Source organism: Zeus faber, assembly GCF_960531495.2.
Source record: "Zeus faber genome assembly, chromosome: 2".
Taxonomy (NCBI): domain Eukaryota; kingdom Metazoa; phylum Chordata; class Actinopteri; order Zeiformes; family Zeidae; genus Zeus; species Zeus faber.
In genome coordinates this window covers 50,304,361-50,317,888 of record NC_137189.1, presented here as the reverse complement: position 1 = coordinate 50,317,888, position 13,528 = coordinate 50,304,361, and the positions used below count along the sequence as shown (strand labels likewise).

The 13,528-nt window shown below is 49.1% G+C and overlaps 1 protein-coding gene across 1 annotated transcript in view; it reads right to left on the bottom strand.

Annotated features, from left to right (window-relative positions):
* Positions 1 to 13,528, bottom strand: part of rev3l (REV3 like, DNA directed polymerase zeta catalytic subunit) — a 44,382-nt gene that overhangs the window by 21,414 nt on the left and 9,440 nt on the right. The window contains exons 2-8 of the mRNA XM_080024448.1: positions 7,834 to 8,023; positions 7,175 to 7,249; positions 6,428 to 6,588; positions 5,834 to 5,933; positions 5,555 to 5,649; positions 4,413 to 4,517; positions 4,243 to 4,327 (exon numbers count right to left, since the gene is read on the bottom strand). Coding sequence (XP_079880574.1) covers positions 4,243 to 4,327; positions 4,413 to 4,517; positions 5,555 to 5,649; positions 5,834 to 5,933; positions 6,428 to 6,588; positions 7,175 to 7,249; positions 7,834 to 8,023 — 811 coding nt within the window. The remainder of the gene's footprint in view (positions 1 to 4,242; positions 4,328 to 4,412; positions 4,518 to 5,554; positions 5,650 to 5,833; positions 5,934 to 6,427; positions 6,589 to 7,174; positions 7,250 to 7,833; positions 8,024 to 13,528) is intronic.

The window sequence follows — 13,528 nt, the reverse complement described above, 5'->3', positions numbered from 1 at the left end:
CTGATGTATTTGTCACCATGACGTCAACATATTACATGCACCACTTCTTCCATTCAAAATAATAGCTTCAGCAACACGTCTTCGCCAATGCCAACGCACAAAACCTTCTTCACAGGCTTCATTTTATACAGGCGCTAGGCCTCCGACGTCGGCACACGTATAGAAGGACCCAAGTCCTCAACTGGATTTTTATTTGGGATGACGTACTGTGTGGTACACTGGTGTACGGTTACGTTTGCATCTGTAAAACACAGTTAAAAATGAACAGATTGACTGCAACATTCTCAGTGCTTTCATTTAGACTCAGTGAAATGAAACATGAGCATGAGTTTACGTGGCCTTGTTTGGATAAGACGGCTAGTTAGCGGTGTGTGTGTGTGTGTGTGTGTGTGTGTGTGTGTGTGTGTGTGTGTGCGTGTGTGACTGGCTGTATATTTTGGTTGGAGTGCTTGTGCGTATATTTGGCAGATGAAAAGAATGTCTTCAGTCTGTTGTACACTATGTCTTTGTCTAGAATGCAGGAGTGTGTATTGGAGTGTGCTGCGTAGTGTGTGTCCCTCTAAGTGGCGTGTGTGTGGGTGTAGAGGAGGTAATATGAATGGAAAACAGGCACAAGGCCAACTGGAGTTGTCCTCCGTCCAGATGCCTCAGAGTGAAGGGCTTCCCGCCCCACTCCCACTTCCCTTACCCACGATGCCCTGCCGCATCGCCTAGCAACTCTCAGCCAGCGAGATGTGCGAAACATCGAACAAAGGCCGTCTGGCTACGCTGCACCGGAAAGAGCATTAAAAACCAAACTGCACGCAGCAAAGCATGCTGGTCCAGAGTGTGGTGACAGGAGACATCGTAATAATAATAATAAAAACAATGATGGTGATAATGATGACAAGAAAATTCCTGGTCCTGTGTATGTGCATCTGTTTGGGTGTGTTTGTGCATGGGCGTCTGTCTATCTGGCTGTGTTGTCTATATCTATCCATCCACCCATCTGTCTGTCTGTCTTTCCATCTGTCTGTCTTTCCATCTATCTGTCTGTCTGTCTGTCCTTCCATCTATCTGTCTGTGTCTTTCCATCTATCTGTCTGTCTTTCCATCTATCTGTCTTTGGCACAAGTTTTTTCAACGAGTCGTTCATTTCGTCATCACAAAAAAAGACATCACTGTCATCTCTCTCCCTCCCTGGTGGTGGTTTCAGTGCACGTACAGCTTCAGACAATGGAAATGTTCTCATTATTTCTGAGGAGAAGGCACAGGGAATATAGAAAACGGGGAACCGTCGCCGTGGTAACGACAGTGCCGCGCCACACACACACACACACACACACACACACACACACACACACACACACACACACACACACACACACACACACACACACACACACACACACACACACACACACACACACACACACAGCAGAGAGCTGCATTTTGAAAACTCCTTAAAGAGAGAGTGAAACTTGGTGGTTTAGAGGCTGGTCAGGCTGGCAGCAGGCAGCCGGAGAAGCAGCCGTACCAGGTGTGAGGACGGGGTCGCAGCGCCGGCAACGGGGCCACAGCGTGAAGCCAGGTCGCTCTCGTCTTGTAGCCAGGTGTGTGTGTGTGTGTGTGTGGGTGTGTCGGCTCAAAATGGACGGGCTGTTGTGAGCGTGCCAAACGTTGCAAAGCTCTCTCTCTTTCCATATTTAATACACATTACATACAGACGTGGACGTGTGTTGGTTGCCTTACAGCTCATTGAAACAATGCTTCATTCCTCCTGAGATGAGATGAAACCTGCATGCCTTTGGTATGTCAGAGTAAAGCAAAGAAACTGTGGAATGAACAATGATGGATACCAATTACTTTTGCGAATTTCAAGTTATTTGAGAGAAAATAGTGTTTTTTTCCTTCATTTTTCATTGAAGGGTCCCAACAAATCTGTCCAGGCCATTTTAGAATATAAATGATCTCTTTTCACAGCTTGCAAACTGAAATCAATATCGGATTGAATCTATACTGAATCAAACCACGAACCTTTCTATCAAAATCAACTTAAATTGATAGATCCTTCCCAATACCGAGTCCTAAAGGAAACTGCATTCATAAAAACCACAAACACCCCGCTGCAGTTGCACGTTCCAGAATCACAGTTCACACAACACAGATGCAGAGAGCGTCCGTCGCTCATTCAAGCTCCAATCTGCGAAGACCCTCTGCAGTCAAATCCAGTGGCTCGGCTGCACCGTCCTGACACCCCGTCCTACGGAGCTCACGCCATTCGGGCAAAGCACTAAAATATTACTTGTAGTTCGGGGTGGCGCCCAGAAACAACCGTCTTGGTTTCGTTTTGGGTTGCGGAGGTGGCGGCGTCTCCAGAGGGCGCGGCGCACGGATCTACAGCGTCTGTCTGTGTCTTCATTAGTCTGCTAACGACGTCAGGGACGCGGCGGCGGTGACGCCGTGATTAAAACCTCACGCTAAACCCTTCCCCCTACGCCGCCATTTGACGGTTCTGGGTTTGGTGCCGGAGTCGGCCGCAGAGGAATAGAAACAGAATGGAGCTGACAGACGGACAGAGACAGAAAGACAGAGAGACAGAAAGACAGAGGCAGAAAGACAGAGACAGAAAGACAGAGGCAGAAAGACAGAGACAGAGACAGAAAGACAGAGACAGAGAGACAGAGACAGAAAGACAGAGACAGACAGAAAGACAGAGACAGAGAGACAGAAAGACAGAGACAGAGAGACAGAGACAGAAAGACAGAGAGACAGATGATAGCGAAAACGTGAGCGAGCGAGAGAGAGAGAGAGAGAGAGGGAGGGACTGCACGACGTGAGAGAACAAGTACGGGAGTGTGGGTGTGTGTGTGTGTGTGTGTGTGTGTGTGTGTGTGTGTGTGTGTGTGTATGTGTGTGTGTGTGTGTGTGTGTGTGTATGTGTGTGTGTGTGTGTGTGTGTGTGTGTGTGTGCACGTGCATGTGCTTGGGGTTCTCTGCCTGGACGCCAGAAGCTCCAACTGCTCCCAGAATGCACTGCACTCTCCTCGGTTCCCCTCAGTGAATGTGAACCATCTGGGTGTGACAGCAGAGACACCTCGGAGACGCTCAGCAACACGGAGGACGGGGGGGACTCTGGTCCTGTTGTAGAGTCCTCGTTGAAATGCATCCTGGGAAATTTGGGTCAGTCCAGGCAGCGGGGTCCTCAAGCGATGTATATTGGATATTTTGCGAAACTCGTCCCGCCATGTCAGGCCTCCTGGACTCACCGTGAACTTCAGTTTAAGAACCGAACTCTGGCCGAGTTCCCGGTGATGGACGCCTGCATCAACCTCTGTTCTCTGCTCCAATCAAGGAGAGCGTGGTGAACAACACGCTTTACTTCACTTTACTGATCGCCGCGGGGGGATGTGTCCTCCGCTTTTCACGCATCCTAACCGGCAGCGGCGGGCGGCCACTGCACGGCGCCCGGGAACCAACTCCAGCTGTAGGGACAAGGCCTTGCTCAAGGGCATCGGTGGGAACGTGAGCCTGACCACACGTCTTCTGGACTGAGAGCCACGCAGGTGGAGGGAGGGAACCCACGTGAGCCAAGTCCGCACAGCCCACAAGCTCCCACTGCCAGGAGGCAGCGCTAAGCACCGCGTGCCAACCGGTCCCCACTCCGTCATAGACAGCACGGGAGTATGGATCTGACCGCCTCGGGAGAATCGAACCGGCGACCCTCCTGCTGCGTGTCCTCGGATGAACCAGGGAGACTCAAACCATGAGACAGGTGACACATCTCCATCCTGCTGTGACTCATGTGGTCAGAGAGACAGCAAACACACTGTCTCACTAGTGTGATCTCACCCCCCCCCCCCCAGAGGAAATGTTAAATGTGGTGTTTCAGCTCCACTGAGTCCTAATGACTTTTTAAAAAGCTGCCTGAGTTAAAGCTGCGGAGGAGGAGGAGGAGGAGGAGGCCTCTCTCCATCGTAACTTCCCACTGGTTCATTTCTTGTACAGACCTCCAACGAAAGCCAAAATGGAGCTCCTTGAACACATGCTTCCCTTCATCCTTGACCTGGTCCTTTCCTTCATCTCAAATGTTCTTATTTGAGATGAAGGAAAAATCAATTCAAAAGTGAATAAACATTAAAAGCATCAACTGTACATTTAGACTGTGGTTTAGCACACACACACACACACACACACACACACACACACACACACACACACACACACACACACACACACACACACACACACACACACACTTACAGGTCAAAGTCGTTCTCCTTGAGGATCTCCCTGAACCTCTTCATGAAGACCTTCTCGCTGTCCGTCAGGGCGACACCCACGCGATCTGGAGGGGAGAGGTCAGAGGTCAACACACCCTGGAGCGCCGCGCCTCACGGGTGGTTTCCGGGTGGCGGCCGGCGAGCTCTCACCTTGGGACTCCGGTGTTTGGATCTGGGAGCTGTGGTCATTCTCTCGCCTCCGCTGCTTCTCGTCCTCCCAGATGGCCTGCAGGCCGGGGTTCCTGCCGATCTGACCTGAACGGAACCAAGAGCACAGTCACAACCAGAACAACAACCACAACCACAACCACAACCAGAACAACCAGAACCACAACCAAGTTCCTTGTCAGAAAGATACATATCAGCAAAAGGCATCAGATGACAGAGGTGGTGGACACTGGATCCAAGTGCTGAACAGAAGATGCTTTTGTTTCCAGCTGGGACTCGGGTTCATATCCCGTTGTGTCGGCCGCAGACGGTTCCAGAGAAGAAGGGACCACCGAGCAGCTCAAACGCGTCCGGCCACGACACAAGACATGTTCATGTTTTTGTCCCTGGCAGCCGGCCAACCAGAGCTCAGTGCGGGTTCCACTGTGAGACCCAAATTACCTCCACATTGTTCCACTTTGTCAAGCTCTGAACGTGCACAGCACATGATGTGTCTTATAGCACAGGGCTCCCTCCCTCCCGGTTCAGCTGTGGTGATCTTTTCAAACAGCAGAGGACGGTCCAAGACGTCGCAGGCTTTCCAGCACCTGTCGCTCGCTGATTTCGTTTCACATTCAAGTGACTTCACTGGTTGTTCTGACTACGTTCCCCGGTTTAGATTTGTCGCTGGAGTCGCTGCGTTGCCGCACGCACGTCTTCTCCCGTTCACTCCAGCAGAATCCTCCCAGCCTGGTTTTCCCTCTCTCTCTTCCTCCCTACACATTCCTCCCCAGGGGGGCGGGGCTGCGCGAGTCTGCCATATTTGTTTTGGGCAGGTCACACACAGGGGGCGACCCCGACGCTCCGTTCCTCCGGACGTGGAGGCAGCGCAGCTGGCTCGCCGGACAGCGGCTGCCTGGCCAGAACGCCGGGAAAAAGGCTCCCGCCGCCGCTGCAGATGCTTTCCGCCCCGGGCGCCAATTTCCCCATCGCGTCCAAAAAAATCCAGAGGGAACGAGAGATTGAAAGCAGCCACGTCGGGGAGGCTCTGCACAGCGTCCTGGCACCTGTTTCCACCGGGGGGCTCAACCCACCGCCGTCCGACAGACACTGAACGGTGACGTTTGGGTGAGAGCGGGACTTACTCTCGATCTCCAGCCGGTTCAGGATGTCCACGGCCACGGCGTCGGCCTCCAGCTCGCAGCAGCTCTGCCTCTCCGTCTCCTCCAGGACCAGCGAGCTGGAGCGGATCAAAGCACATTCAGGTTACGCGTCGCGGAAAAATATCAACGTAGTCAAAATCTGAATATCTACCCCCCCCCCCATATTATACAATGAAAAGTGCTTTTGGTCGGCGGACGTCCGTTTTTTAAGTTCAAATCATTTCTCGGGAGCCTTTGTCTGGCAATGTGATGAGCGCTCACCAGGGTAGGGCGTCTTCGTCCCAGAGAGCAGACATTCCCCCCAGGGGGCTGTCGTTGACCTTGGAGGTGCAGGGAGGGGTGGAGCTCCGCTGGCCTGAGGCTGGACGGACACAGGGAGGCAGACGAGGTGACTCTTTGACTCCTTGATATCATCACCTCTCTGCACTGCAGCTTCTGACTGATACACATTCATTTTAAAACACAGTGGATTCCCTCATCGGTTCCCCATGGAGCAGAGTAGAGGAGCTCAGCCGGCCCTCAAGGGATCCTGGGAGTTTAGAGGCAGCCGAGCGGCCCACACCAACCCCTCCTCCTCCTCCTCCTCCTACTCCTCCTCCTCCTCCATCTCCTCCTACTCCATCTCCTCCTCCTCCTCCCGACGCTCATCACACCCTCTTTGCACTCTCTGTTTGGGTTTTCCACACCTCCTCCTGCACCAGATGCATTTTCACGCTGCTGGGGGTTTGGTGTTTTTTTTCCCCCCTCAGGTCCCACTCATGGAGCAACACGGGGAAGAGGAGGAAACGAGGAATGTACAACGATGTGTCCACGGACTGGGCAGAGAGGCAGAGAGGGAGAGAGAGCGGCCCTCACCTCTGTGGCGGCCCCTGCGGAAGCGGACGGCCCCCAGCTGCAGCAGGTTCATGCCGTACAGGTTGTAGTCGATGAAGAGCTGAAGCAGGTACGGGATGTGGCCTTCGTGAGGCTGGAAGCTCTTGTTCATCACAGCCCCACCCTGCAGGAGCTCACACACCCTGACGGGGAAGGTCACCACACCCAGTGTTACCCCGGGAAATTCAACTTCCAACTCAGAGAAAATTAGTATTCATTAAATTAAAATACATTCAATAATAGTACAAAATACGGTGATATTTTGGCTGCTCATGTAAAGAGCCAGGAAAGAGGGTTCTTTTCATGGAGAGCAGGAAGTGACAAAACATGAAAGTTTAAATAAAAATTGTAGTTTTCATTCATGATTTCTCTCTCTCTCCCCTCTCGTTTCCCTCTCTCGCCCTCCAAACACTCCGCTCTCCCTCTCCTGTTTAAACCTGAAGCTCATGCAGATAAATATCAGTCTCTGTTTGCTGCTTATCAATTGTTTTTAAGATCAATAAGGGAAGGAGAGAGAGAATCAGAGAGACGAAGAGGAGTATTATGGGGGAGGGAGGAGGGGAGAAGATGACTGAACGTCTCCTTTCAGTGAAGACAGGAAATCACACACACACACACACACACACACACACACACACACACACACACACACACACACACACACACACACACACACACACACACACACACACACACACACACTTCAGTTGAGTGCACCGCCCCTCTTACCTTTTCACCATCTGAGGGTTGTACAGGTAGATCTTCATGAACTGCTTCTCGTTGGCATGGTAACCATAGAAGGGCCTAGCGGGAGACAAGGAGAGTTTAGTGTCGGGACGATGTTAATGGACTTCAGAGGCATCGTCACGTAAAATCTAAATTGTCAACATCATTTCACAGTCTAGATGAATGAGAATGTGTGAATGAAATATTTTCGTTATAATTCATTTTAATGTGATGAAAGTCAGATTTTACATAAAAGCAGATCTCAAAAAATATGGATGGTGTAATAGAAACTGAAACAAACAAAGACAACAAATGATATGTATATATATTGCGTTCCAGCGGTATATGAGCGCAGTACAGGTGATGAGCATATAAAAAGTTGAACTGTCTGTAATAATAATAATAATAATAATAATAATAATAATAAATACAAATAAATAAAATAATAATAATAATAATAATAATAATGACATTAAATGAAATTAAACAAAACTCGCTAAACACATATAGCCGTCTAAAAATAAACAGAATATACAAAGGCTCAAATATTATGTGTACTAATAACTGAGATACGCCGTGAATATAAAGGAGTTTGGATATTTGTTGCGACGTCCTCAAAACTTGGGCTCATGCATCTAGAACCGGATCAAGGAGAGACTTACATCCCGGAGACCAGCGTCACCTTGAAGACGTGCTTGGCAGTGGAGGCGGGGCTTCCCATGGCCACGTTGAGGGCGCGGTCGATGCTGAAGGCCACCTGGCGCAGGTGGCGCTCGGGCCTCTGGGCGGGGCCATCGTACGGGACGTAGATGTAGGGGAAGATCCCGTGGAGGTGGAGGCACGTCTTCTGGCCTGGGAGACAGACAAAGTGCCACGTGTTAGGGGGTTCATCAAGAGGCTTGAGGGGGTCCCCAGAGAAATGATTAAAGCAAAAATAAATGGGTTCTACTTTGTCACACCACAGAAAAATGCGTTATTAACCGCCTAACCACAAAATTTGAATGACAAAATAAAATAAATAATAAAAAAATAATCAAGTTTATAAAATTAGGTTTTAAAATCTTGAAAAAAGGCAGTTCCCTTGCTGGCGGCGCGACTGCTCTATGTCATAGTCATGATTTACTCCACAACTCCACAATTGAGGTGCACATGGTTCAGTGTTTGTGTGGCGTCGTGATTTTACAGCTCAACAATATGAACAAAAGTTTAAACATTTAATCCTAAAAAGAAGGGCACGACGATTGACCCGTAGACTGTGAAATGCAAAGTTGTGCTGCACGTTTTATTAGCGTTGCAGAGATTTAGTGAGAATGCCTTTGAGTTGAGCATCGACTGTGATGTTCCCTGAGGAGGTTTGGATGTTTGCGATCTGAAAAAGCAGATTTTTGAGCAGTTAAAAAAAATAAAATAAAAAATGCAAATTCATATGACTCATCTGACTTTGATTTGAGAGTCATGGCAGTGATGCTCAAATGGCCAAAAAGGGAAATTCCTGGAACATGGGGTAGTATTGATCAAAGGAAAATAAATCAATTCAGAGTGTGAACAAGGGGAGATTGCAGAAAATATCAACCCAGTATGTGCATCACTATTACCCATGATGCACCTGGATGCAGACACGTCTTGATAGACTGACAATAAAGCATCATCAACACAGACACAACAACTGGACACCACACACACACACACACACACACACACACACACACACACACACACACACACACACACACACACACCTAGAAGCTCTCAACTCACATGTGCCGTCATTCTGCATTTATGGAAGCCATTAAATACACTGACAGAGAGGGATGTGTGTGTGTGTGTGTGTGTGTGTGTGTGTGTGTGTGTGTGTGTGTGTGTGTGTGTGTGTGTGTGTGTGTGTGTGTGTGTGTGTCCTATGGCCAGTAAAACGGCCACGTTCAGACTGAATCCCGGGAGACGGGCGGCACAAGGTCTGGACTTTAAACATTACGATCATTGTGTGATTCCGTCAACCTGCGGCGGAGCCTCAAGATCCAAACATCACGTCTTTGTCCCAGGATGATGTGTCTGAACGTGGAACAAAGGGACCTTCACGTGCAAAAAGGTGTTTATCCAAAGAGACGAAGTGTACGTGTAGACCACTACCAGAAGGAAGGAAGGATGGACGGATGTCAGGATGTATGTATGGATGGATGTCAGAATGTACGGATGGACGGACGGATGGATGCATCAACCACCCAAGTGCATGGAAACACAGGCCATTAGCTTGATCACCTGATGGAGGGAAGCGGGTGCCGCTGTGGATTGTGGGTAAAAACTCCAGTTGATTGGACAGGATTGTGTGTGTGTGTGTGTGTGCGTAAGAATCAGTTAAATTAAAACGGGAAATAGATGAAATGACCTAAAATGTAATGTAATGCATATGCTCTCTCGCTCTCCTACGTCTTTCACTGCATTCATCTCCCCCATCCACCTCTCTCCTCCTCCATCCCGTCTGCCAATCATAAACTCCAAAATAAAAGCGTGATGCGCAGACTGCAGGTGGTGGTATGGGGAGGGCGCACACACACACACACACACACACACACACACACACACACACACACACACACACACACACACACACACACACACACACACACACACACACACACACACACACACACACACACACACAAAAAACAAACACATTAATAACACTTAATCCCCATACACCAAACATTTGCATATCTCCCACATCAACACACCCAAAGTCATACACACACACCCACCCACGCACACCCACCCACACACACACACCCACTGTTACAGCGTGACAGACGCTATGTGCAGCGCAATGCGGCTTCCCCACAGGACGATTGTTTAACTGGGGGGGTCCCTCCTGAGAGAGGAGTAATGAATGAATATGCTAAATACATTTACATATAAAACCCATTTACTGATATTACACCAGTGCAACACTGAGCCTCCACTAGGGGGTTGGCTGGTGTGTGTGTGTGTGTGTGTGTGTGTGTGTGTGTGTGTGTGTGTGTGTGTGTGTGTGTGTGTGTGTGTGTGTGTGTGTGCGCGCGCGCACACTGGATGTGAGGCACAGAAAGGCAGACAGTTCACTTCAACCTGATGAATAATTCAGGTGATAAGTTTCTACACATTTTGTCGTGGCAGGGTGAGTTCTGGTCATAACATCCATGTTGTAATGGGACTAAATATCAGGGGGATTTGTCGTCATCTCTTTCCAGTGGAGTGATGCAGGTCTCTCGGCTCCACAGACGGTTCTAACCAACGCTCAGAACAGCCGCGTCCATGAGGGTCGGTTGGTCAGTATCTAACGCAGCGCCAGCCATCCCCAAAATATCACTACAACACAAAAAGGAGGCAACGCTCCAATCTGGGATTTTAATTCCCAACAGGAGTTTGAGATTTCTGTCAATGTTGTGTAAACTCTGCTACCTGGAGTCCTGCCGCTGAGGCGAGGATACCTGTGTGTGTGTGTACGTCTCGCTGAAGCATGACACAAAGGCGTCATGCCACACGAGCACCCAGCCCTCCTCAAAAAGACACACACACACACACACACACACACACACACACACACACACACACACACACACACACACACACACACACACACACACACACACACACACACACACACACACACACACACACACACACACACACACTCTCTCTCTTTGGCTGCAGTTGCTAGGCAACGGTGCCCGCAACACACAAGCCGCTGACCGACGGCAGGGGGAGATGAACAAGTGGCGCTAGAGAGAGACGTGAAAATACAGAAAAGATGTCGAGAGGGGTGAAATAAAGAGAGGGAGACAGAGAGAGAGACAGACAGGGACAGACTTTTAAGGATCTTTGTGATTCAAGGCTTTTCCTGCAGCAACAGAAACACATCTCCTGTCACTCTGAAGCAACAGGAAAGATACCTCAACAACCTCCAAACACATTCATTATATACAGCATTTAAATCCAAAAATAAACACATTCATTATATACAGCATTTAAATCCAAAAATAAACACATTCATTATATACAGTATTTATATCCCAAAATAAACAACACATTCATTATATACAGTATTTATATCCCAAAATAAACAACACATTCATTATATACAGAATTTATATCCTAAAATAAACAACACACACAAACCCAAGCCGTGCACATTCTAAACTGGTGCTACAGTTGGACCACCGAAATGGTTTGTTCCATTTTGGGTGGAGCTTTTGTCTAAAATCAAATGACAGCAAACTGAGAATACAGTCACGCAGGTGGACCTTCCAAAAAACCTCATTTGAGATCTTTCAATGGTGAAACTGGAATTTGAGACTAATTCAAACCCTGAACAGGGGGAGGGTCCTGGGGTCTCCCTGCCAGGTCCACAGGGGCGTCCTGACCTCCCTTTCTGGAGGACTTATGAATGAGGGAGGATGGAGGAGGAGGAGGACGAGGAGGGATAACAACTCTGGTCTGAAACACACAGGCTTCCAAAACAAACAGTCAGCCAGTTAGTGAGATGATCAAGCGGTTTCTTACTGATTGCTTTTCAGACATAAAGCAGTCAAACAGGCGGTCAGTCAGATAGACAGACAATCAGACAGACAGATCTTCTCCAGACACAACAGTGTGACTGAGTCGCAGCACGACGCTTCTTCAATCAGCATGGAACACACACACACACACACACACACACACATCCTGCAGCGATGTGGAGCTGCACCATCTCTCCTCCTGTCACCACAGAGCACTGGTCTGGTCTGTGGCCGGACGGGGGGGGCGGGGAGAGTTCCAGTAAATGCTGCCATATTGGATTGCTGCTGCTGCTGCTGCCGCCGCCGCCGCCGCCGCCGCCCGGGCCTGGCATGAGGTCAGCTCACCCCGTGCTCAGACACGGAGGCGGCGCTCGCCGCTCAGCGCTGGGCTGGATGGGTGCGAGACGGGACGGATTCGAAACAGAATGGATGTGAGCCGGGAGGGATGTGAGACACGATGGACGTGATACAGGATGGATGCGAGCCAGCGGGTGCGAAACACAGCGGATGGGAGACAGAATAGGTGTGAGACAGGGCGGATGCGAGACAGCGAGGCTGTTTCTCATCGACCGCTTTCACGAGCCAGCCAGACAGACAGGTGGTCAGACGGATGGACGGACAGGGCCTGGCATGAGGTCACCTCACCTCCCGCTCAGACACAAAGGTGGTACTTGCTGCTCGACGCTCGGCTGGATGGGTGTGAGACGGGAGGGATGTGAGACACGGCGGGTGTGTCAAGCTGCAGGGGTAGTGAGCAGACCTGTCTGGCCGAGGGGTGGACATGGAATTCAAAATGGCTCTGCAAGGTCCGGGGCTAACTTTTCCAAGTGGTTGCCAGGTTGGCAGCCACACATCAGCTGTCAGTTGCCAGGACTGAGAAAAGGCTGTAGAACGTACGTCACCGTTCACCATCCTGTGATAACGTCACTGTTGAGTAAATCAGCGCTCCAGGAAAACAACCTTTCCTTGGGTGGAAGGATGCAAACGTTAAAAACCGCAACCGGTTGCAGAGTTTCCGTTAACCGGTAATTACGGGGTCTTTGTGCTGAAGTCCGACATATTTAAATCTCCGGTGAAAATAAGTTCCTCCGAGCGCAAGGAGCCGGTGCCGGTGGATCACTCCCATAATGAACTCTGCAGATCTGTTCATTTCCGCGCTCGGCGAGTTGCAGCTGGAAGCCAATCAGTTTGGACCATCTAAATCGCCTCCGACCAATCACCTTTGTGGATGTAGAGGTGAGCCCCGCCCCCTCGCTCCCAGACAGGTGGTGTTTGTAAACACACGGAGCGGAGACGGAGCAGCTGTCATTGATGTCATTGTTGACAACAGGGACACATTCATCCATGGTTTGGTGTTTTTTTGGATATTTAAGTTCCACCACAAATTTTTATTTTCTTTTGACTTACTTGCCAAATTTATTTTGTTTTTGATTTGATCAAAATGTTATTTCAGTGAAATGTTAAATAAAGCAGCTGCACTTGTTACTTATTACACATGAATGGAAATTATTTGATTTCAAGTCATAATTTTCGTAATTCTTATTTATTTTGTTTTAAAAATGGCGTTTACTGACTTATTTTATGTTTAAAAATTAAATAAAAAATTTTACATCTGCATGCCTTGATGATGTCATTCTCTATAGAACTGGCTTATCAACTATTTTTAAGATCAATAAACAGATATTACAGATAGAGGGAAGGAGAGAGAGGAATCAGAGAGACGGAGGAGGAGTATTATGGGGGAGGAGAGGGGAGGATGACTGAACGCCTCCTTTCAGTGAAGACAGGAAATCACACACACACACACACACACACACACACACAC